Source organism: Oncorhynchus nerka, linkage group LG17 (assembly GCF_034236695.1).
Source record: "Oncorhynchus nerka isolate Pitt River linkage group LG17, Oner_Uvic_2.0, whole genome shotgun sequence".
NCBI classification, from domain to species: Eukaryota; Metazoa; Chordata; class Actinopteri; order Salmoniformes; family Salmonidae; genus Oncorhynchus; species Oncorhynchus nerka.
The window spans coordinates 36,513,422-36,539,825 of NC_088412.1; the positions used below are offsets into that span (position 1 = coordinate 36,513,422).

Below are 26,404 nucleotides of genomic sequence, written 5' to 3' on the forward strand. Positions count from 1 at the left end.
AAAATGAGGAATAAAGAACCATAACGATTCAGAAGATTCTATGCATTTGTTCAACTACTTAATCTTAAAGGTATTATTCATATCCACAAAATCCAGGTCTATGTTTTGGACAACGTCCCTTATTTTTACATCACCACCAACGACTTCATTGATGGCAGTCTGACTGAAGTACGTAGCGAACGATAGAGCAGCGGAATAACTCCGTTTCAGCCAAACCGCGTCAGTCAGTAGTCTTCGTGCATCACAAACAGTAACCTTGAACTAACTACAGCAACTCGCAGTCAGGAATAATGGAAAGCGGAGGACCACACTAGGGGTGTGTTCAGCTCCATTAAACGTTTGCTACGTTGAGTTACGTTTTGCACTGACACGTTTCCCCAAAACGTTCTTCAACGTTCTTGAACATGCTTTTTACGTACGTTTTCTCCATTTGGTGGGGGTCCATGCTATTTGGGATCCTTGGGACATCTCTACCCAACTGAAGTCGAAATGTACAATGGTTATGGTTAGGTAAGGTTTATGATTAGGCTTAGGTTAGGATAGGGATTAAGGTTAGGTTTAGGATAGGGACGGCCAAAGGATAGCGCTAACCGTTTGGTGGGTGTGGCGGGGTGTGGCTTGAAGGAATGTGACGTAATTCAAAGGCAGCTGCCATGCTTATAGCGTTCTCCCACTCCTCACGTTTTTTTTTAACTGATCGTTCAGAACAACACAGTTTAGTTTAACGTTCCACACTGTTTTTTCGTAGGCCTACTGAACACGGTGCACAGATCCACAAGGACATGATCGCGGCTCTCCTAAAAAACACCCATCGACGTCTTCTATAGAACCTAGGCTTTCGGACGGACATCACTAGGGGTAAGGTAAATGTTGTTATTGTATACATTTATGATTGGTTGTAAACGGTCCATGTTGTTTACGATATGCATTTCGTTACATTGTCAAGGACTGTATTTGGGTTTTACTGTAAATTAGCTCACACATTGTTGTCGGTAACCGATACAGATAACTTTCGCCTGTATATAGCCCATGTAAGCCGAGCCTCCTGCATCACTGGCACCGTTACTGAAGGGTGCTAATATTGAGTTTTAGCATACGCCACATATCTCAATTCGTTTTTTTACACACACACACGCACAGCCTATGTTTTATTATTTTGTTTAAAGGCTAGAAATAGGAAAAGTCGTGGCGATTTCTCGAGTTTGGATAATGACATCACATATACCCCCACCTCTTCCCCCTCTTCCTAAAAAGAAAATAATAGAAAATGAGTTGTAAAATATTCTTCTCCACACCATGGCTTCACAGGCCATATGAATAATTGGTTAGCAGTAGCCTATGAGGGCCTATTTATGCAAGGCGATAATTTACACCATAGATTCGATTTATACTGTATAGCCGAATTTACTAATGGCTTTGAGTTTGTCTATCCTGTCTAGAGTGGGTGGTTTATGTTTTTTGGGGAAAGTTTTGTAACCTATTATGTGGTTTGAAGTTGAACAAGGAGAAAATTCGGCTCTAAGGTCAGCCAATAGGCTCAGCAGTTTGCATTATGCAGTTTAGTAGTAGTACTAGTAGTAGCCTAAAATATTTGGGATTTTCATTGTACATGTTATTGTTAAAAGATGTCTGACGTTATTGTGTTTTTGTTAACATTTTAGGACCTATTGTTACAAGTTAACCCCCTGACACTCTCAAAGTGACCCTGGAGTCTAATAGTTTCTGCAGTGTTTTTCTGTGGTCCTTATGGATAACTAATGAACCCATCTTGGACAGGATGTGTTATCCTGGGGACTGGGTGTGAACTATCCAGACATGCATGTCTCCCAAATGGCACCCTATTCCCTATATATTGTACTATTTTTTTTTCTTTCTTCTTCACCAGGGCACAACAGGGCTCTGCTCAAAAGTAGTGCTATATGTAAGATATTCGGTTCCATTTTGAATGCAATCGTAGTCTGTTTTGGGCAGTCCAAGTGACTCCAGTGTGTGTTAGAGATCTGCAGAGTTTCCTGTCAGGAAGAGCCAGACATAGGATAAGACCCGGGCTGCCCGGACAGCCAGGCCAGCTCACTGTGGTGACAAGGCAAACAACTAATCTAGGCAAGGGAGGAACCATTTTCTAAAAATGATCTAAAGCCCCGCCTGTAGTTAAATTAAACCCTCATACAGTTATTTTCTTTGATAGAGTATACTGTTTGGTACAGTTGCATTAATTAACCACCCGTTGAGACTTCATATTACTCATAACTTCAACTCTATATAGACACTTCAGGTTCAATAGGTTTACGTCTTCCATCCTTCTTGCAGAGGTACATTCAATATTTCCATGAGACTCAGGAACTCCTCAAGGAAACAATGTTGTGATTGACAATTAGAGATTTTATTAGTACTGTATAGTCTCCACAGGGAAATTATGAGAATCTGTCTGACTTTCAGACAAAGTTGTATGCTGACCAACCCTGGTTAAAGATGGAGGTTTGTTACTGGCACGGTCTAATTTAAGATTAAATCAAAAAGTAAAAATCAAATTGTATTTGTCAAGTGCACTGAATACAACAGGTGTAGACTTACCGTGAAATGCTTACTAACAAGCCCAATGTTGACATTTTTTTTCAAGTAAGAAAACATTTGCTAAATAAAAATACAATTAACTCAAGTAAGAAAAAAGTAACACACTAAAATAACAATAACGTGACTATATACAGAGGGTACTGGTACCGAGTCAATGTGCAGGGGTACAGGTTTGTTGAGGTAATATGTACCTGTAGGTAGAGTTAAAGTGACTGCGTAGATGATAAACCGCTAGTAGAAGCAGTGTAGGGGTCAGTCCAAATAGTCCGGGTAGCCATTTGATTAACTGTTTAGCAGTCTAATGGCTTGTAGGTAGAATCTGTTAAGGAGCCTTTTGGACCTAGACTTGTCGCTCCGGTACCACTTGCCGTGTGGTAGCAGAGAGAACAGTCTAGGAGTTCGGTGGCTGGAATCCTTGACAATTTTTTGAGCCTTCGTCTGACACCGCCTGGTATAGAGGTCCCGGATGGCAGTATAGAGGTCCCGGATGGCAGTATAGAGGTCCCGGATGGCAGTATAGAGGTCCCGGATGGCAGTATAGAGGTCCCGGATGGCAGTATAGAGGTCCTGGATGGCAGGACGCTTGGCCCCAGTGACGTAAAACAGTGCAGCTGTGTTATTGTAAGTACAAAAATATTTAGCTGTAGCTCCCTTGAGACATGTTTTGATAGAGGTTGTTTTAGTGCCGAAGACTGTGTACACACATTAATTAAGTGATTCCATACAAACATCTGTATCTAAAAGAATAATTGAGAAATAATTAATACAAGTTGGCATATTTAAGACATTTTGACTTTACCCACGCCTCCTTTAAGACTCCATGATGTTTCATATGTAGGTGCTACAAAGCAAAAAATGTGTGTTCTATGAAGAGCTCCATTCTCATGTCATCTGACCATTGATATATGGCATTGGCACTTGGGTTGGAACCAGTGCTATGGTCAGATGACATGAAAATTGAGCTCTTTGGTCATGCATACAAGTGGTAGGTTTGGCGTTGGAAAACGGAAGCATATGCAGAAAAGTAACTCATACCTGTGGTGGATCTTTGATGTTATGGGGCTATTTTGCTTCCACTGATCCTGGGGCCCTTGTCAACAGAATAATGAACTTTACCAAGTATGTGGACATTTTAGCCAAAAGCCTGGTTGCCTCTGCTAAGAGGCTGACACTTTGCCGAAAGTGAACCTTCCATCAACAAAATAACTCAATCCGTAAAGAAATGGTTAATTGACCACAATCTACATTTTGCATTGGCCATCTCAGTCTCTGGACATGAACCCCATTGAAAACCTGTGGTTTGAATTGAAGAGTCAAAATTATATTTTTATTACTTGTTAAATAAAGTCTCTTTCTCTGAGCAATTGTATTAGTATAAAATATAATTTCCCATTTTATTTTATTTATACAATAGCTTAGTATTTGTATATATTTTTTTATACGTATCTTTTTTTTACTCATCTTTATCAAAGGTGCCAATAATTATGGACCTGACTATATGTTAAACATCTCATTGGATTTAGGGTAGAAAAAAAGACTATCACGAAATGCCTTTACATTGCTGGCTTTTTTCTAATCCAATCAGTATTCCACATTAGTTCAACATCATCACATTGCATTCTATTGTCGAAAGGACATTGATTCAACCAGTTTGTGCCCAGTGGGTTCCCAGTTAACAATGAGCAATTGGGAGCCCGGCAACCCTCCACAGTGGTCGCGTGACATGCCACAGGTTTTTTGACCATCGCCTCACTCACAGGCCACCCGCATCACCCCTGGTGAGACAAACCCGCAACTCGTCAGTTAAGAGCACTTTTTGCCAGTCCTGTCTGGTCCAGCGACGGAGGGTTTGTGCCCATAGGTGACGTTGTTGCCGGTGAGGACCTGCCTTACAACAGGCTTACAAGCCCTCAGTCCAGCCTCTCTCAGCCTATTGCGGACAGTTTGAGCACTGATGGAGGGATTGTGCATTCCTGGTGTAACTCGGGCAGTTGTTTCTGCCATCCTGTACCTGTCCCTCAGGTGTGATGTTCGTATGTACCGATCCTGTGCAGGTGTTGTTACACATGGTCTGCCACTGCGAGGATGATCAGCTGTCCATCCTGTTTCCCTGTAGCTCTGTTTTAGGCGTCTCACAGCACGGCCATTGCAATTTATTGCCCTGGCCACATCTGCAGTCCTCATGCCTCCTTGCAGCATGCCTAAGGCATGCTCACTCAGATGAGCAGGGTGTTTTTCAGAGTCAGTAGAAAGGCCTTTTTAGTGTCCTAAGTTTTCATAACTGTGACCTTCATTTACTACCGTCTGTAAGCTGTTTGTCTTAACAACCATTCCATGGGTGCATGTTCATTAATTGTTTATGGTTCATTGAACAAGCATGTGAAGTTATTTGGATTTTTGCGAATTATCTTTGAAATACAGGGTCCTGAAAAAGGGATGTTTCTTTTGTTTGCTAAGTTTATTTAAATGTAATATAAATGCCTTGTGTTATAATTCTGAGTGGAGGAATTTAGAAAATGCTGCTGTCACATCAGTTTATTATGCTCGCAACAACAACGTCAAAGTTCAACGTCTCTTGCTTCTTCCCGGGACAAAACAATGGCTATATACAATTCTGAGCACACTCACAAGTCTCTCCTGGAGCTCGGTGTCCTGGTTCAGCCTGGTCTCCATTGGCCTGTTGTTGATAGGCTAACAAGGTATTCATGTTATCCATCTCAAGTGTCCGATACCACCCGTACCAGTCAAAAGTTTCGACATGCCTACTCATTCAAGGGTTTTTCTTTATTTGTACTATTTTCTACATAGTAATAATAATAGAATAATAGTGAAGACATCAACACTGTGAAATAATGAATTAGGAAACCCTTAAAGTGTTTAACAAATCAAAATACATTTGAGATTTATCAAAGTAACCACCCGTTGCCTTGACAGCTTTGCACACTCTTGGCATTCTCTCCACCAGCTTCATGAGGAATGCTTTTCCAACAGTCTTGAAGGAGTTCCCACATATGCTGAGCACTTGCTGGCTGCTTTTCCTTCACCCTGCGGTCCAACTCATCCCAAACCATCTCAATTGGGTTGAGGTCAAGTGATTGTAGATGCCAGGTCATCTGATGCAGCACTCCATCACTCTCCTTCTTGGTCAAATAGCCCTTACACATCCTGGAGGTGTGTTTTGGGTCATTGTCCTGTTGAAAAACAAATGATATTCCTGTGCAAACAAGATGGGATGGCGTATCGCTGCAGAATGCTGTGGTAGCCATGCTTGTCAAGTATGCCTTGAATACTAATTAAATCACCGACAGTGTCACCAGCAATGCATCCCCTCACCATCACACCACCTCCTTCATGCTTCATGGTGGGATACACACAGGTGGAGATCATCCGCTCACCTACTCTGCGTCTCACAAAGTCACGACCGTTGGAAACCGAAAATCTAAATTTTAGATTTATCAGACCAAAGGACCGATTTCCACTGGGCTAATGTCCATTGCTCGTGTTTCTTGGCCCAAGCAAGTCTCTTATTATTGGGTTCCTTTGCAGCAATTAGACCATGAAGGCCTGAATCATGCAGTCTCCTCTGAACAGTTGATTTTGAGATTAGTTTGTTACTTGAACTCTGCAGTATTTATTTGGGCTGCAATTTCTGAGGCTGATAACTCTAATGAACTTATCTTATGCAGCTGTTCTTGCCATAATATGGACTTGGTCTTTTACCAAATAGGGCTATCTTCTGTATACCACCTCTCCATGTCACAACACAACTGATTGGCTTAAACGCATTAAGAAGGAAATAAATTCCACAAATTAACAAGGCACGCCTGTTAATTGAAATGCATTACAGGTGACTGCCTCATGAAGCTGGTTGAGAGAATTCCAAGAGTGTGCAAAGCTGTCATCAATGCAAAGGGTGACTACTTTGAAGATTCTCAAATATAAAATATATTTTGATTTGTTCAACTTTTTTAAATTGTTTTTTTGGGGTTACTACATAATTTCATGGTTTTGATGTCTTCCCTGTTATTCTATAATGTAGAAAATAGTAAAAATAAAGAAATGTGTGTGACGACAGTTAATCACTGTCACACTCCTGAAAACAATTATACAACAAAAATAGATGTGCAAGTTTTGTTCTCACGTGCTTGCTCACTCCTTAGCACCTGAATAACTTGCTGGAGTCTTTGGAAGGAAAACAGGGCAGAAATGCAGTCCTTGGATTTCTGCCCTGAAAAATAAAACCAAGGTTTAAAAGTAACCCTCGTGGAAAATTAGTTTACTTTTCAATCCAATAACATATTGTTCAAAACTGGACAGATAATCATAGTGTCATTTCGGCTAAGTGAATGTACTACATACCTCATAGCTGTCATCCACATGCTGCTGTCGTGAATATTATACTGTGGGTGTCCAGTGCCCTTTTTGATAGACAGATTACATGAATAAAGGGTCTTGTTTCTCTTCTGAAATTCCATCAGTATTTAGCAGGACCGAGCACATCTGAAAATAATAATGCTTCTCTTTTATTCAGACTCTTTGCCCCTTGAAGTGGCGTCTGTGTTATAGGGAGACGACTAGTTCTAAGAAGAAGAAATATGTTGTTAGCTAGCATCTAACATTAGCAAGCTACCTAGGTAAGTAACTCAGCTAGCATGGTCACAAGCAGATGGTAATCCAGCCAATTTAACACTACAAAACTATTTTAAAGGCTTTGCGTTCCAATCTGCTACATGAACAAATTAGTAAACTAGAAACATTTTCTAATGCTCTGAATGGTAAAAAAATAAATAAAATGTACCAAACAATTATACAGAAAGATAAAAATATAGGTATATCTCCAGCAAGTTTTTACAAAGACAACATGAATCGCTCTCAATGACTCAAAATCCAGGCCCGCGAACATGATGCCACTAGTATACATTCGGTATTTCAAAACGTTCGGTGGTGATAATTACAAACAATTCATCTGTTCTTTATTTACAAAAGCCTAACGTTGCCATTTTTCTATAGCTACTACAACAGGGATGACACTTTTTAGGGCCTTCCTCTGACACTGGAATGTAGGCTATGTATTAATGGCCTCAATACAATAGACTTGAATTGGCTGCATGACTATATACAACTTCACCCTTAATGATAGTGATCGATACTGTGTGAAGTGGTTTAGGGAGTGGCATCTCTCACAAAGCAACTGGAACAGTTGGTATTGCCTTTAAATAGAGCTTAGTACATAAAATTAATGCTATTAATGGCTATAAACTGTAAATGATTAGTTGTATCACTTTTGTCATCCTCAATTATTTTCAATGCGCTGTCTATTTTAAATTGGCAAATCAACTTTAAATCACATTGTAGGGGAAGGTTTATAGATCACAACAAAAACAGTTTGTAGCCTCTGGCTGGCTGTGGTTAGCTGGATGGTGGCAGGCCTAATTTGAGAGTCGAGAAATTCCTGGCTATTGTCTTTTGAATTACTTCATGGCTAGATGGTTTGCCTAGGGCGTATAGCTGTCCTCAGAGTGGATGTTAAACGCCAGTGATTCAAAAGTGGCCTGCCGACGGCTTAGCGGTCTTCTGAATGGATGCTACCAGCCGGAGATGCAAATCATGTCTTGAGCGGCAAACTCCGCTCGCTGGCGGTAGGAATTTATAGCCATGGGCATAGCGACAGCGGGAAATAGCAAGCCTGGGAAAAGTTTTTGGTATCTGGGTTACCAATTTTTTTTTTTTTTTTTTTTTTACATTTGCACAAAAGTGCATACAGAATAGAATCATGCTCATACTGTAAGAGAAATAGAATCACAATAGTGATCAGAAATAGTGATTCTATTTCTATGTTATCCTGTCTAGAACATCAGTCAGTTGTATATGGCTGTTCCCGCAGTTAAGCTGAAACTTAGTACACTCTGACGTAATGGGCTGTATACAGTAAATTACACAATTTATGGTAGGCCTATTTTGTGTTTACAAAAACATTGCTGTTATGTTTCATCATTTGTATAGAATTCAGAGCGATACCCGTAGTAAGCAGATTGCTAAAGCTGACCAGAGGGAGAGAGACGGAAAGACTGAGACGTGCAACATCAGTGGAGAAAACCCTCTCTCTGGCCCTGAGAAATCCCCAAGATGTGTCCAACTGCACCAAGTAGGCGCCCAATCCCCGCTGGAGCCTAAAGGGCCATAAACTTGCACTTCACACCTCTGTTGTTAGGCCAGGTTGCTAGGGTTGCCTTATCAGACCATGGGGTCAGCCAACCACAGGCAGTCATCTGGGATCACAGATACCCAATTCCTGCCTCTTTCATCTTCAGAAAGCAGTGGCAGAGTAAGGAACTCTCTGGTAACTTCTGCCCTGCACACCAACAGCGGGGCCACAACGAATGGACCTTTCTCTTGAAGCCCTGGACTCTGACAACACACGCTAGTGTTAGTGCATCCATGATATAGTAAGTGGACTTCACTGGGTTTGGGTGTATTGAAACCTGCTTGTTTATGTTTAGACCAGCCAGTACAGGCTCGGTCATTGCTACTATATGCCTCAAGATGGCCACTGTGTTGTTATGTAACCTAAGATGGCTGCTCCTGTGCAGGGCTGTGTACAGACATTTTGGGGGGCATGTGCTGAAACAAAAAAAAGTACACCCAAAATGTATTCTCCCCGCAACCACGGTCAGCCTCATTGGGCAATTATTACAGGAGGGTAAAGCAGCACAATCTGAGTAAAGTATTTAGCAAATTATTTTCAACTAGAATAAATGCTGCACTTATTAACAATGACAACACAACTCCAGTTAAAGAAATACTGCAGCCTACCATTACTATATCCAACCCAACTCCATTTGTTACTACCATCATGTTTACCAGTGGATGACCCCCAAAAAGGAGTGATACAAAACATGTGACCCCCCACAGAGTGAGTCCATGTAACTTATTGTGATTTGTTAAGCCAAATGTTACTTATGATCTCATCACTGTATTTTTGGGCATTCAAATTGCATTCGATAAAATGCAACTGTGTTCATTGTCTGTAGCTTAAAGCTGCCCATACCATAACCCCACAGCCAGCATGGGGGAGTCTCTTCACAATGTTTCAGCAAACCACTCGCCCACACAACGCCAAGCATGTAGTCGGCGGTTGTGAGGCCGGTTTGACGTACTGACAAATTCTTTCAAATTACTTTGGAGGCGACTTGTGGTAGAGAAATGAACATTCAATTTTCTGGAAACAGCTTTGGTGGGCATTCCTGCAGTCAGCATGGCAATTTCATGCTCTCGCAACTTGACACATCTGTGGCATTGTGACACAACTGCATATTTTAGTGGCCTTTTATTGTCCGCAGCACAAGGTGCACCTGTGTAATGATCATGCTGTTTAATCAGCCTCTTGATATGCCACACCTGTCAGGTGGATGGATTGGAAAAAGAGAAATGCTCACTAACAAAGAATGTAAATATGTGCAATTTGAGAATATTTTTGTGCATGTTCAACATTTCTGGGATCTTTTATTTCAGCTCATGAAACATGGGACAAACACTACATGTTGTGTTTATATTTTTGTTCAGTGTACAAAGACCAGGGAGCTTTTTGAAAACCTCATAAAAAAAAGCAGTGATTGGTAGATGGGTAATAATAACAAATCAGACATTGAATATCTCTAAGCATGGTCAAGTATAATAATTATGCTGTGGATTATGTATTAAACCACACAGACACATCAAAGATAGTTGTCCTTCTGAACTGAGCTGCAGGACAGGAAGGAAACTGCTCAGGGATGTTACTATGGGGTCACTGATTTTAAAATGGCTACAGAGTTTATTGGCCCGTAATGGGAGAACTGAGGATGGCTCAACAACATTGTGGTGACTCCGCAATAATGACCTAAATGACAGAGCGAAAAGAATACAAATATTCCATAACATGCATTTTGGGGACAAATCCAACAGATCTTTGAGTAACTGCCTCCTTATTTTCAAGCATGGTGGATTCTGCATCATGGTAAGGGTATGCTTGACATCTGTAAGTATTGGAGTTTTTCAGGATAAAAATAAATTATGGCGCTAAGCAGAGGCAAAATCTTGGAAGAAAGCCTGCTTCATTCCGCTTTACACCAGAGACTGGGAGAGGAATTCACCTTTCGGCAGGACAATAACCTACAACAAGGTCAGATCTACACTGGAGTTGCTTACCAAGAAGACGGTGTGTATGTTCCTGAGTGGAAAAGTAAAAATTTTGACTGCTTGAAAATATATGGCAAGACTTAAATGTCTGTCTAGCCATGTTCCAACATATAGAAGAATTTTCAAAATAATAATGGACAAATATTGTACCATTCAGATTTGCAAAGCTCTTATAGTCTTACCCAAGAAGACCCACAACTGTAATCAATGCCAAAGGTGTTTCTAACATGTATTGAGTCAGGGAGCTGAATACTTATGCAATGACTATTTTACTTATGTTAAAGGCCAAACTGAAAAAATGAAAATGTTCACTCAAATTGTTCTGGCAAATATGAGTCAGTAAATGCTAGTAAATGCTAAACTTTATTTTGTATGGATGATCAATGTAGGCCTACTCTGTTTTTGCCAGGCAAAACTGGAGGGAAAAACCCCCAGTTATTTTTGGTCAGTAATCTGGATTGTAATCTGGTCCGCCTTTGCTTACCAATGCTGATTGGTCATTGGATAACAATCAAGATGTACAAGTATTTGGTTCTGAAGTATAGATGAGAATTTGACTACTTGCTGGCAGCAGGTTCAGAATGACAATGACAATTGTATACAAAAAAACATTTGGGGGGAAATTGTACTATCAGGGCATTTTGCAGAGCACATGCCCCTTCCAGTCTACAAAGGTAGTGCCTGATCTGTGCCTGTTCCCATGGCCTTATTATTGTATACTGTGTGCAGTGAAAGCCCTTTTGGTCACTTGTACATTGCCCTGCTGGCCATCACTGTTAGCCTTGCAAATTATAGTTTACCTGAATGCCTTGTATTGTGCCTAGCCTACAAAACTCTGGCCTAGCCTATAGCATGCTAGCCCACTGCTATGTTTATATTGAGTGCTATGTTTAGCCTATTCTACATACTCTCTATTGTTTGTTTTATTAGAGAAACCACTATCACTTCTACTAGTCCCCTCTTGCTATGTTGGTGTGTCTTAAAGCGGCAATATGTACGATTTTGGGTGACCTGACCAAATTCACATAACATGAGTTATAGATATGTCATTCTCATTGAAAGCAAGTCTAAGAAGATGTAGCTAATATTCTAATAGTTGTATGCGAGTTATTTCTGTTCTTAAGTTTTGCATCAAACAGCTGAAAATACTTTATTTTTGATTATGGAAAATAAATATCACTGCGGTTGAGACACTTCTTGCTTTAGTCACACACTGAAATGAGGCTATCCGAATTTTAGCAACCAGGAAGTGGTGGAGCGATTTTCTGCATAGTGCATCTTTAAGTGTTTGCAATAAAGAGTTTTCTGTACATCCGTCTCCTATTAGTCATTGACACACCTAAGAGGCGCCAGTACGATTCTACCTATATTTAACTGGCACCTCTTTCAGAGACCACCACCAGTTGGTGGTGCTTTTTTTCAATCCGGGATAGTAAAGTCATTGTTGACATGATAGGCATATGTTTATAAGGCCTTGATGATGCTAAAGCATTGCTCCATTTACATTCTCTCGTGGCCAGATTGCCATTAACATAATTGGTACTGTGGGATAACAAGCAGCAGTAATTGTGTTGGGTTTTTCGTAACTGGTTATTTGGAGAAATCACGATATCACAGGTGTTGGCGTCTTTCAAATTTCGGAAGGGGAGGGTACAATTTGTAAGTCGCTCTGGATAAGAGCGTCTGCTAAATGACTTAAATGTTAAATGTTAAATAGAGAGGATGGATGGAGCTCCTCGTGCCGGTTCCGCTCCTCGTTCTAGCATCTCTTCATCTCTTCTCTCACGTATGGATCCAGAACTTAATCAAGCAGGAGACCAATCATGTGAGCCTTAAATCTGGGTTAACTGAGATTACTCCATATATTATGCTGCTTTAGACTGATTCAGTTATCCATCCTAACAGGCAGATTGTTTTGTCTATGCCAGCCACGAAATTGATCTTAACCAACTGCCAAAAGTGAGGCTTTCCTCTGTGTATTGGTACATCAAACCAGTGAGTTTTTTTTGTTGTACATTCAAATCTCTAACCGTATCACAAAGGGAATTATACACCATTAGTTACAATAGTTTTTTTTGTCATGTTTGACAGCATGATAGGAAGCAGAGTTGAAATCCATCAAACCTCACACCGAAAGGAAACTTTGATTCATAGTTCCAGTGAAAGGCCTGTCGTGTGATCCTAATTGACTGTAAAACAAACATGGCCATATTGGGGCCTGCTGTATTTTGGCAGGGCTGGTTTGTTTGACAAACAATAGACGGAGTGGTTGTACGGAAGGCAATGCTTAACGTCAACTTCGATCCTAGTGTCGTCTTGTGAAGGATTTCCCCCTGCATTGTCAACTAGTCTGGAAGCTGGACATATTGAACCTATATGGTGGGTATCCTCCAGGAATGTGACAAGGGGATTTAAATGGTGTCTTAAGGGCACAATCCTTTATTTGTTTTTCAACCAAAAGGCAGGCATGCCACTTGCTCTAAAGCTAAGGGATGGGGATGGAGAAATGTCACCACACCACAAATTCATAAATGCAGTTATGTTTGTAATAACTGACACATATAAGGATTAAACATATTTTGAAGCTATACATTGTTTATAAACAACCCCTAAATCAAAATCAAATTTGATTTGATTTGATTTGACCCCTACATTTCATCTCTGTCCCAGCAGGAGCCATGATTCCTGTGACGGAGTTCCGACAGTTTTCGGAACAGCAGCCACAGTTCCGGGTTCTGAAGCCCTGGTGGGATGTGTTCACAGACTACCTCTCTGTGGTCATGCTAATGATCGGAGTGTTCGGATGCACCTTACAGGTCAGTAACATCCAACAGCTTCAAAAGCTCTTCCATAAAAAGCCTGACTATCTATGAACAAACTATTGTTCCTAAGGGGTGCATACATGTTCTAAACATTTTAAAGCATAAGCCTATACCCAGGGGGCAAAACTGAGTAAGTTTTACTATTGTAGTTCAGTCTGCCTTCAGAACAGTCATATTTTATTTTATATTTTGTTTCTTTTAAACTATAATACCAGTCAAAAGTTTGCACACACCTACTCATTCAAGGGTTTTTATTTGTACTATTTTCTACATTGTAGAATAATAGTGAAGACATCAAAACTATGAAATAACACATGGAATCATGTAGTAACCGAACAAGTGTGAACAAATGAAAATATATTTTCTATTTGAGATATTTCAAAGTAGCCACCTTTTGCCTTGACAGCCTTGCACATGCTTGGCATTCTCTCAACCAGCTTCACCTGGAATGCTTTTCCAGCAGTCTTGAAAGAGTTACCACATATGCTGAGCAACTGTTGGCTGCTATTCTTTTACTCCGCGGTCCAACTGATCCCAAACCATCTGAATTGTGTTGAGTCGGGTGATTGTCGAGTGATTGTAGATGCCAGGTCATCTGCAGCACTCCATCACGCTCCTTCTTGGTCAAAAGCCCTTACACCGCCTGGCAGTGTTGGGTCATTGTCCTGTTGAAAAACAAATGATAGTCCCACTAAGTGCAAACCAGATGGGATGGCATATCGCTGCAGAATGTTGTGGTAGCCATGCTGGTTAAGTGTGCCTTGAATTCTAAATAAATCAGTGTCACCAGCAAAGCACCCCCACACCATCACACCACCTCCATGCTTCACAGTAGGAACCACACACACGTAGAGCTCATCTATTGACCTACACTGCGTCTCACAAAGACATAGCGGTTGGAACCAAAAATCTCAAATTTGGATTCATAAGACCAAAGGACAGATTTCCATCAGTCAAATGTGCACTGCTTGTGTTTCTTGGCCCACGCAAGTCTCTTCTATTGGTGTCCTTTAGTAGTGGTTTCTTTGCAGCAATTGTACAATGAAGGCCTGATACACAGTCTCAACTGAACAGTCGATGTTGAGATGTGTCTGTTACTAATCTTGAACTATGAAGAATTTATTTGGGCTACAATTTCTGAGGCTGGTAACTCTAATGAACTTATCCTCTGCAGCAGAGGTAACTCTGGGTCTTCCATTCCTGTGGCGGTCCTCATGAGAGCCAGTTTCATCATAGATCTTGATTGTTTTTGCAACTGCACTTGAAGAAACTTAATTTTCCGGATTGACTGACCTTCATGTCTTAAATTAATAATTGATTGTTGTTTCTCTTTGCTTATTTGAGGTGTCCTTGCCATAATATGGACTTGATTGTTTACCAAATAGGGCTATCTTCTGTATACCACCTCCTACCTTGTCACAACACAACTGATTGGCTAAAACACATTAAGAAGGTAAGAAATTCCACAAATTAACTTTTAACAAGGCACACCTGTTATTGAAATGCATTCCAGGTGACTACCTCATGAAGCTGGTTGAAAGTGCAAAGCCGTCAAGGCAAAGGGTGGCTACTTTGAAGAATCTCAAATATATCAAATATTTTTTGGTTCATATGTGTTATTTCATAGTTCTGATGCCATCACTATTATTCTTCAATGTAGAAAATAGTTCAAGTAAAGAAACCCTGGAATGAGTAGGTGTGTCCTAACTTTTGACTGGTACTTTATGTATCAACTCACCTCAACCACTCCAGTACCCCTGTACATTGAATGAGGTACTGGTACTGACCTGTATATACTTGCATTCTCGTGTTCTTTAACTCTCATTGTAGTCCTATTCCAAAAACGATATATAATTATAAAAAATATATACAGCTCTGGAAAAAATTTAAGAGACCACTGCAAAATTATCAGTTTCTCTGATTTTACTATTTATAGTTATGTGTTTATTCTATAAACTATTGGCAACATTTCTCCCAAATTCCAAATAAAAGTATTGTCATTTAGAGGATTTATTTGCCAAAAAAAATAATCCTCAGAGTTGGGGAATGAGGCAATTAAGGTAATATGTACATGTAGGTAGAGCTATTAATGTGACTATGCATAGATGATAACAGATTAGCGGGGGGGGGGGGGCAATGCAAATAGTCTGGGTAGCCATTTGTTTAGCTGTTCAGGAGTCTTATGGCTTGGGGGTAGAAGCTGCTTAGAAGCCTCTTGGACCTAGACTTGGTGCTCCAGTACCACTTGCCGTGCGGAAGCAGACAGAAGTCTATGACTAGGGTAGCTTAAGTCTCGATGTCGCAGCTGTAAAACCTTTTGAGGATCTGAGGACCCATGACAAATCTTTTCAGTTCCTGAGGGTGAAGGGTTTTGTCGTGCCCTCTTCATGACTGTCTTGATGTGCTTGGACCATGTTAGTTTGTTGGTGATGTGGATGCCAAGGAACTTAACCTGCTCCACTACAGCCCCGTCGATGAGAATGGGGGCATGCTCGGTCCTCCTTTTCCTATAGTCCACAATCATCTCCTTTGTCTTGATCACGTTGAGGGAGAGATTGTTGTCCTTGCACCACACGGTCAGGACTCTGAGCTCCTCCCTATAGGCTGTCTTATTGTTGTCTGCAAACTTAATAATGGTGTTGGAGTCGTGCCTGAACGTGCAGTCATGAGTGAACAGGGACTACAGGAGGGGACTGAGCATGCACCCCTGAGGGGCCCCTGTGTTGAGGGTCAGTGTGGCGGATGTGTTGTTACCTACCCACTGAGCTGTAGTCAATGAATAGTATTCCCACATAGGTGTTCCTTTTGTCCAGGAGTGAAAGTGCAGTGTGGAGTACAATAGAGATTGCATCATCTGTGGATCTGTGTGGGCGGTATGCAAATTGGAGTGGGTCTAGGGTTGCTGGGATAATGTTGTTGATGTGAGCCATAACCAGCCTTTCAAAGCATTTCATGGTTACAGAGGTGAGTGCTACGTTTCGGAAGTCATTTAGGCAGGTTACCTTCATGTTCTTGGGCACGGACTATGGTGGTCTGCTTGAAATTACAGAGTCAGTCAGGGAGAGGTTGAAAATGTCAGTGAAGACACTTGCCAGTTGGTCAGCACATGCTCTGAGTACACGTCCTGGTAATCCGTCCGGCCCTGATCCTTGTGAATGTTGACCTGTTTTAAAGGTCTTACTCACATCGGCTGCGGAGAGCGTGATCAGTCATCTGGAACAGCTGAAGCTCTCATCATGCATGTTTCAGTGTTACTTGCCTCAAAGAGAGCATATAAGTTATTTATGTCACTGGTAGGCTTGTGTCACTGGGCAGCTCTCGGCTGTGGTTCCCTTTTGTCGTCTGTAATAGTTTGATGCTCGTCGGGTTTGGCAGGGCTTGTAGAGACGGTTTAGTATGATTTGATCTTAGTCCTGTATTGACGCTTTGCCTGTTTGATGGTTCGTCGGAAGGCATCGCAGGATTTCTTATAAGCCTCCGGGTTAGAGTCCTGCTCCTTGAAAGTGGCAGCTCTACCTTTTAGCTCAGTGTGAATGTTGCTTGTAATCCATGGCTTCTGGTTGGGGTATGTACGTACAATCACTATGGGAACAACGTCATCTATGCACCAGTGACTGATGTGGTGTACTCCGCAATGCCATCGGAAGAATCCCGGAACATTTTCCAGTCTGTGCTAGCAAAGCAGTCATGTAGTTTAGCATATGCTTCATCTGACCACTTTTTTATAGACTGAGTCACTGGTGCTTCCTGCTTTCATTTTTACTTGTAATCAGGAGAATATAATTATGGTCAGATTTACCAAATGGAGGGCATTGTAGGCATCTATGGGTAGAGTAAAGGTGGTCCAGAGTAAAAAAATAAAAAATAAAAAATGTTTTAATATATGTTAGATTTTTTCCCCCCTCTGGTTTAACATGCTGATAGAAATTAGGTAAGACTGATTTAAGTTTCCCTGCATTAAAGTCCTTGGTCACTAGGAGCGCCACCTCTGGATGAGCGTTTCCTGTTTGCTTAAGGCGGAATAGAGCTCATTGAGTGTGGTCGTTGTGCCAGTATCGGTCTGTGGTGGTATGTAGACAGCTACAAAAATACAGATAAACTCTCTAGGTAGATGGTGTGGTCTACAGCTTATCATGCGATACTCTAGCTCAGGCGAGCAAAACCTTGACTTCCTTAGATATTGTGCACCAGCTGTTTACAAATAAATAAGATACAGTAAGTCATTAGGGACACCAAGCTCTAGAACTTTGTGTCCTGTCCTGCAGTGACAAACAGCCCGGTGTTGGGTTCAAGTAAGTTGCAGTCTGGCGGGAGTATACAAACGGAAAGGAAAGAAATTCCTGCATAACACACACACACTGCACCACACCAAAAATGTCCTCCTGCCTTCCCCACCCGCTCTTTATAAACACATGGAATTTGTCCCAAATGGCACCCTATTTCCTATAGTGCATTGATCAAAAATAGTGCACTAAATAGGGAATTGGATGCCATTTGGGATGTAGTCATGATTCATGTGGCCCATGGCCTGTCACTTCAATGTTCTTCACCACTCAGACCAGCTGGAGAGGGTGGAGCTCGATTTGCTTATTCTTGGGTTGCGTCCCAAATTAACCCTATTCCCTACATTGTGCACTAATTTGGACCAGGGCCCATAGGGGCTACATCTCTGTATAAACCTGTGTAGATTATGACTAATCATTTTTTGAAACCCCAAACACCACTGACAGGAACTATTTATTAGGGTGGGAATATCCCCTGTTGTCCCTTGAGCCGAGGGAGGGGTCTCTACGAAAGACAGAATGAGTGTTTAGAAATGGTTGCTTTCACAAATGGTAAAAACCAGCCTGGCCTCAGAAATACGAAACATACTTTTGGTCATGTAGTGTATGTGGACACCTGCTCGTCGAACATCTCATTCCAAAATCATGAGCATTAATATGGACTTGGTCCCCGTTTGTTTCTATAACAGCCCCCACTCTTCTGGGAAGGCTTTCCTCTAGATGTTGGAACATTGCTACTGGGATTTGCTTCCATTCAGCCACAAGCATTATTGAGGTTGGAACTGATGTTGGGCAATTAGCTTTAAACCACTGCAGACAACGCTTGGCATTGCGCATGGTGATCTTAAGCTTGTGTGCCGCTGCTCGGCCATGGAAACCCATTTCATGAATCTCCTAATGAATAGTTATTGTGCTTACTTTGCTTCGCGAGATAGTTTGGAAGCAGGTGTGAAACTATTTTTGTGCGCTACGCTCTTCAGCACTTGGCTGTCCCATTCTGTGAGCTTGTGTGGTCAACCACTTTGCGGCTGATCCGTTGTTGCTCCTAGACATTTTCACTTCACAATAACAGCACTTAGAGCTGCCTCAGGCATCTGGATCAGGACAGAAATCTAACGTACTGACTTGTTGGAAAGGTGGCATCCTATGACGATGCCATGTTCAACGTCACGGAGCTCTTCAGTAAGTCCATTCTACTGCCAATGTTTGTCTATGGAGATTACATAGCAGTGTGCTTGGTTTTATATACCCGTCACCATGCATGTGGCTGTAGTAGCTGAATCTGCTCATTTGAAGGGGTGTCCACATACTTTTGTTTATATAGTGTATTAGTGAGAACCTCCAAGATGTATGATATCTACCAATGATCTAGCTACTGTACTTTAGACAAACTACAGTAGGGAGGTTGGTCGGGGATCATGGGTGGGCGTATACCACGACCGTCTAGCAAACCAAAGGTTGCGGGTTGGAGTCACTAGGATTTTTAGCTAACCTGCTATTCAAATGATCCTACCTTTGGTCATTTTTGTTATCCTAACCTTTGTCATTCATTCTCCAAACCACTAATGTAATTCTCTCCGTAGCTCTCCTTTTGTTGTTAAGATGCAACAAGCAACCAGGTCTCAGAGAAAGATGTATAATACTGTACGTCCTCCAAGCCATATTATCTCGTTATTATATTACTTAATTCCTTTTATTTTGGGGGAATTGCATGTTTTTTTTTATTGTTGGGTATTACTGCACTGTTGGAGCCAGGAACATAAGCATTTCCCTACACCTGTGATCTGCCAAATATGTACAGTAGTAGTCAAAAGTTTGGACACCTTCTCATTCAAAAGTTTTTCTTTATTTAGACTATTTTCTACATTGTAGAATAATAGTGAAGACATCAACTCTTAAGTAACACATGGAATCATATAGTAACCAAAAAAGTGTTAAACAAATCAAAATATATTTTAGATTCTTCAAAGTAGGAACCCTTTGTCTTGATGACAGCTTTACACACTCTTGGCATTCTCTCAACCAGCTTCATGAGGAATGCTTTTCCACCAGCCTTGAAGGAGTTCCCACATATGCTGAGCACTGGTTGGCTGCTTTTCTTACACTTTGCATCCCAATTGGGTTGAGTTCGGGTGATTGTGGAGGCCAGGTCATCTGATGCAGTACTCATCACGCTCCTTCACAGCCTGGAGGTGTGTTTTGGGTCATTGTTCTCTTGAAAAACAAATGATACGCCATCCCATCTGGTTTGGACTATCGCTGCAGAATGCTGTGGTAGCCATGCTGGTTAAGTGTGCTTTGAATTCTAAATAAATTACTGACAGTGTCACCAGGAAAGCACCATAATATCTCCTCCTTCATGGTGGGAAACACACATGCGGAGATCATCCGTTCACCTACTCTAAGTCTCACAAAGACTTGGTGGTTGGAACCAAAAATCACATTTGGATTCCTCAGACCATAGGACAGATTTCCACCGGTGTCATGTCCATTGCTCATATTTCTTGGCCCAACAAGTCTTCTTCTTATTGGTGTCCTTTAGTAGTGGTTTCTTTGCAGCAATTTGACCATGATGTCCTGAACAGTTGACGTTGTCTGTTACTTGAACTCTGAATAATTTATTTGGGCTGCAATCTGAGGTGCAGTTAATTGATGATTTCTGAGGCTGGTAACTCTAATGAACTTATCCTCTGCAGCAGAGATAACTCTAGGTCTTCCTTTCCCGTGGTGATCCTCATGAGAGCAAGTTTCATCATAGCGCTTGATGGTTTTTGTAACTGCACTTGAAGAAACGTTCAAAGTTCTTAGTGTTCTGCGTTGACTGACCTTCACGTCTTAAAGTAATGATGTACTGTTGTTTCTCTTTGCTTATTTGAGCTGTTCTTGCCATTATTTGGACTTGGTCTTTTACCAAATAGGGCTATCTTCTGTATACCAACCCTGCCTTGTCATAACACAACTAATTGGCTCAAACGCATCAAGATGAAAAGAAATTCCACATATTAACAACACCTGTTAATTGAAATGCATTCCAGGTGACTACTTCATGAAGCTGGTTGAGAGAATGCCAAGAGTGTGCAAAGCTGTCATCAAGGTAAAGGGTGGCTACTTAGAATCTCAAATTCAAAATATTTGAATTTAACACTTTTTTGATAACACAAATGGAATCATGTAGCAATTTCATAGTTATGTCTTCACTATTATTCTACAATGTAGAAACTAGTAAAAATGAAAGAAAAACCCTTGAATGAGTAGCTGTCAACTTTTTACTGGTACTGTATTTGTGACAAATAACATATGATCAGTTAAGTCATCCAATTTGGATGCTATTGTATGACCGGCTAAGATATATAATACTATACGTCCTGTAATTTGTATGACATTGTACGATCACTATTCCATTCATAATGTAATCTATCATACTAAATGGAGGGAACATATTTACTTACCAAATGCTAAGAATTTCCCTGAGACAAGGTGGACAAAACAACACCCATCCGATGACTTCCGAGAACTGCAGCCTTGTCAAAGCAGACTTTTTTTTTTTTTTTTACTAGCCCTAATTAATACATTTCCTGTCTCAGTTTAGAATCGTGGGGGAAACACTGGCCCTGCCAAAGGGGAAACATTTTTTTTTTAAACCGAGAGTAGCCCATGTATAGCTCTACATACCAGCTGCCACATATAGGGAAAGGGAGAAAGCTGAAGGGGGGATATATAGAGGGAGAGCGAGGGCGAACAAGACAAGCGAAGCGGAAGAGAAAGAGAGCTGAGGGGCAACGGAGAAAGTGTGAAACAGAGTACATGAGGGAGTAAGAGGGGGACAGAAAGGAGGGTGTAGAATTCTCCTAATCCTCTCTAGAGACTGTACTTAGGGAGTGAATGTTATTTATAATAAGGGATTCATGGAGAAAATTTGACCTCTCTGAAATGTAAACGGATGACCCTCCGTTCAGCAAAAAAAACAAGTGACCCTCCCCTATACCCAAAATGATTAAAACAAAGTGGATAGCAGAACATGTTTACCCTCACTACTTGGACAGACCAGAGCCTTATATATGCAGTTTTAGAAACTGTTCTTCATCCTGTAAGCATTAGATGACGACAAAGGAATTTTGATGCACAGGGCTACGGGCCAGAAGGTTCGCAGAGCACCGTGGTCTGACAAAAGTAAGGGTATAAAGATCTCCTTTATAGCTAAAGCTTTGCATGAATCGATCAGAAGTATTTGCAGGTCAAAATTGCCTTTGTAATTTTGCATATTAGCAGATATTGTTTTTTTTTTTAAATACCACACAAATTACCAAAATGACAGGCAAAGAATGGATAGGCCTATGTGTTCATCTTATCATATTTCTCCAATGCCAAATCTTGTTTGCAATGAAACTGTCCATGTTTGCAAATAATAAAATCTGAGACTTCATTAGGACTCTGAGCATGGTGCTTTCAAAGGTTAGGCCTACCTTTCCACCCCAGACAGAGTAGGCTTACCAACGTAGAAAAATGTTAGCTTTAACTGCTGGCTAGTCGTCTTCCGTGGTTTAACCAAATGAGAGCAGTGTTTCCTTAAAAGGCTGTCTGGGTTTAAACATCTTCTATTGTAGGCCTACAGAAACTGACGAGCTTAATCAATTGATAGTGACAGAATTAGATGACTTCCCAAGCAAAGACGGCCTCTGTACGTCAAATAAATGAAACCATGATATCCCCCATATGCATCGGAGTCACGTCTCTTTCCCGGGTATTTTACAGCTTGTTTGTAGCGTTTGTAGCTTGTTTGTGGCCATCCTCATGAGAGCCAGTTTCGTCATGAAGCTTGATTGTTTTTGTGACTGAACTTAAAGAAACATTTAAAGTTCTCAACATTTTCCGGATTGACTGACCTTCATGTCTTAATGTAATGATGTACTGTCATTTCTCTTTTCTTATTTGAGCTGTTCTTGCCATAATATGGACTTGGTCTTTTACGAAGTAAAGCTGTTTTCTGTATACCACACCTACCTTGTCACAACACAACTGATTGGCTCAAAAGCATTAAGAAGGTAAGAAATTCCACAAATTAACTTTTAACAAGGCACACATGTTAACTGAAATGCATTCCAGGGGGCTACCTCACGAAGCTCATTGAGAGAATGCCAAGAGTGCAAAGCTGTCATCAAGGCAAAGGGTGGCTACTTTGACGAATCTTACATCAAAATATGTTTTATAATTGATCTTTTTTTGGTTAATACACGATTCCATATGTGTTTTCATAGTTTTGATGCCTACTATTATTCTACAATTTAGAAAATAGTAAAACATTAAGGAAAACCCTGGAATGAGTGTCAACTTTTGACTGGAACTATATACACTACCATTCAAAAGTTTGGGGTCACTTAGAAATGTCCTTGTTTTTGAAAGAAAAGCACTTTTTTTTCGTCCATTAAAATAACATCATTGATCACATAGTGTAGACATTATTCATGTTGAAAATTACTATTGTAGCTGGAAACGGCTGACTTAAAAAAAAATGAATATCTACGTAGGTGTACAGAGGCTGAGAAATTAAGGCTATTCCATGCGAGAAACTGAAGATCTCATACAACGCTGTGTACTACTCCCTTCACAGAACAGAGCAAACTGGCTCTAACCAGAATAGAAAGGAGTGAGAGACCCCGCAGCACAACTGAGCAAAGGGACAAGTACATTAGTGTCTACAGTCGTGGCCAAAAGTTGAGAATGACACAAATATTAATTTTCAAAGTCTGCTGCCTCAGTTTGTATGATGGCAATTTGCATATACTCCAGAATGTTAGGAAGAGATTAATTGCAATTAATTGCAAAGTCCCCCTTTGCCATACTCAGTTGTGCCTCAGGGCCTTCCACTCCTCTTTCTATTCTGGTTACAGTCAGTTTGCTCTGTTCTGTGAAGGGAGTAGTACATAGCATTATACGAGATCTTCAGTTTCCTGGCAATTTCTCGCATGGAATGGCCTTCATTTCTCAGAACAAGAATAGACGGACGAGTTTCAGAAGAAAGTGCTTTGTTTCTGGCCATTTTGAGCCTGTAATCGAACCCACAAATGCTGATGCTCCAGATACTCAACTAGTCTAAAGAAGGACAGTTTTATTGCTTTTTTAATCAGAACATTAGTTTTCAGCCATGCTAACATAATTGCAAAATGGTTCTCATGATCAATTACCCTTTTTAAAATAATCAACTTGGATTAGCTAACACAACTTGCCATTGGAACACAGGAGTGATGGTTGCTGATAATGGGCCTCTGTACAACTATGTAGATCTTCCTTAAAATATCAGCCTTTCCCAGCTACAATAGTCATTTACAACATTAACAATGTCTACACTGTATTTATGATCAATTTGATGTTATTTTAAAAGGACAAAAAGCAAATTCTTCTTTAAAACAATTTCCAAGTGACACTACCATTCAAAAGTTGAGGTATCTGCTAAGAACCAAACCCAAACCCAAAAATGTGGGGATGACATCGTTGATGCACTTATTGATGAACCCGGTGACTGAGGTGGTATACTCCTCAATGCCATTGGATGAATCCTGGAACATGTATTCCAGTCTGTGCTAGCAAAACAGTCCTGTAGCATCTGCATCTTCTGACTAGTTTTATTGACTGAGTCATTGGTACTTCCTGCTTTAGTTTTTGCTTGTAAGCAGGAATCGGGAGGCTATAACTATGGTCAGATTTGCCAAATGGGAGGGGGGGTGGGCTTTTTTAAACGTGTTTCTGTGTGTGGAGTAAAGGTATTTTTTTATCTTTTTTTTCCCCGCTCTAACTTCTCTTGTTTTTGATAGCCAAAGTGATGTGGTGGAGCTAGCTAGCCTAAATAAAGTGATGTAGCTGGAGTAACTTGGGAAGCTTGCCAGGCTAACGTTAACTAGCTAGCTAACTTGCCACTGAAGATACAGACAAATGTAATGGTCAAGAACAGATATTAGCTAACTAGAACAAACCTCTTATATTAACTAGCTATCTGTAGCTTGCTAAAGCATCAATGTTTACCTGGCACACTAACCCTCCTATTTTTGTGTCGGTGTGATCGCTGGTGCTCCACCGCAGTTTGATGCGTATTTAGTCCATTGAATGCTGACAGACTTTGCAGAAAAGTCTGCATCCTCGTACAGTTCAGCTGGGAACTCCCTGTCCCTGGCTGTTATTCTGGTCATCAACTGTTTTTACTCCTCAGCTCCTCTGCTGTAAATCTGGTCATTTTTTTGTTAAATATTTCTCTCCTCAGACAGCTGTCATTCATTCATGGAGCTGTTTGCATCCTGCACTTCTCACTCACACAGGGGATGGGCTACAGTGGCGAGAGTGGGCTACACCTCTGGCTATGTTTTTCGGTGATTGAAATACATCAGTGAAAAACAATGTTATTCAAGTCAATTTTATTTAACTTTGCTTTCAGCTGGCAGCTTATTTTTTACCTTTTAGAATCCTATGCATTCTATTCGGAATTCCACGGCTTTTCGGCAGAATTCTGCGTGCGTGGATTCCATGCGGGTCTACAAATAAGCAACTAAGTCTAAACTGAAATATTTCAATGTAATAAAATACAAATTACATGACCCTTCCCCAGACATGTTCTAAAAAATACTTATACTTTGACAATTTTTAGGGCCTTCCTCTAACGCCGCCTGGTGTCGAGGTCCTGGATGGCAGGCAGCTTTGCCCCAGTGATGTACTGGGCCATACGCACTACCATCTGAAGTGCCTTGCGGTCGGAGGCCGAGCAATTGCCGTACCAGGCAGTGATGCAACCGGTCAGGATGCTCTCGATGTTGCAGCTGTAGAACCTTTTGAGGATCTCAGGACCCATGCCAAATCTTTTTAGGTTCCTGAGGGGGATTAGGCTTTGTCGTGCCCTCTTCACGACTGTCTTGCTGTGTTCGGACCATTCTAATTTGTTGTTGATGTGGACACCAAGGAATTTGAAACTCTCAACCTGTTCCACCACAGCCCCGTCGATGAGAATGGGGACGTGCTCGGTGCTCCTTTTCCTGTAGTCCACAATCATCTCCTTAGTCTTGGTTACGTTGAGGGATAGGTTGTTATTCTGGCACCATCCGGCCAGGTCTCTGACCACCTCCCTATTGGCTGTCTCGTCGTTGTCGGTGATCAGGCCTACCACTGTTGTGTCGTCAGCAAACTTAATGATGGTGTTGGAGTCATGCCTGGTCATGCAGTCGTGGGTGAACAGGGAGTACAGGAGGGGGCTGAGCGCGCACCCCTGGGGAGCTCCAGTGTTGAGGATCAGCATGGCAGATGTGTTGCTACCTACCCTCACCACCTGGGGGCGGCCTGTCAGGAAGTCCAGGATCCAGTTGCAGAGGGAGGTATTTAGTCCCAGGATCCTTAGCTTGGTAATGAGCTTTGAGGGTACTATGGTATCTCTCCCTTAGCAATCTCTCCCTTAGCAGGTTTGACTTTGCATATCTGTTCTGCCCCGTACTGCTGCTGCACAACCCCAAGAGTAATTTCCTGTGGCCCATAAACCACATGATATTTAGGCTAAGTCACTAGTCTGCATCA

General features: G+C 41.2%; 1 protein-coding gene across 2 annotated transcripts in view; it reads left to right on the forward strand.

Annotated features, from left to right (window-relative positions):
* Window positions 1–482: 482 nt before the first annotated feature.
* Window positions 483–26,404, forward strand: part of LOC115145174 (volume-regulated anion channel subunit LRRC8C-like) — a 32,726-nt gene continuing 6,804 nt past the window's right edge. Inside the window, exons 1-2 of one of the 2 annotated variants that reach the window (XM_029686504.2) lie at window positions 483–863; window positions 13,426–13,568. In XM_029686504.2, coding sequence (XP_029542364.1) covers window positions 13,431–13,568 — 138 coding nt within the window. In that variant the 5' untranslated portion in view covers window positions 483–863; window positions 13,426–13,430. The remainder of the gene's footprint in view (window positions 864–13,425; window positions 13,569–26,404) is intronic. The other variant, XM_029686503.2, reaches the window with a different exon arrangement.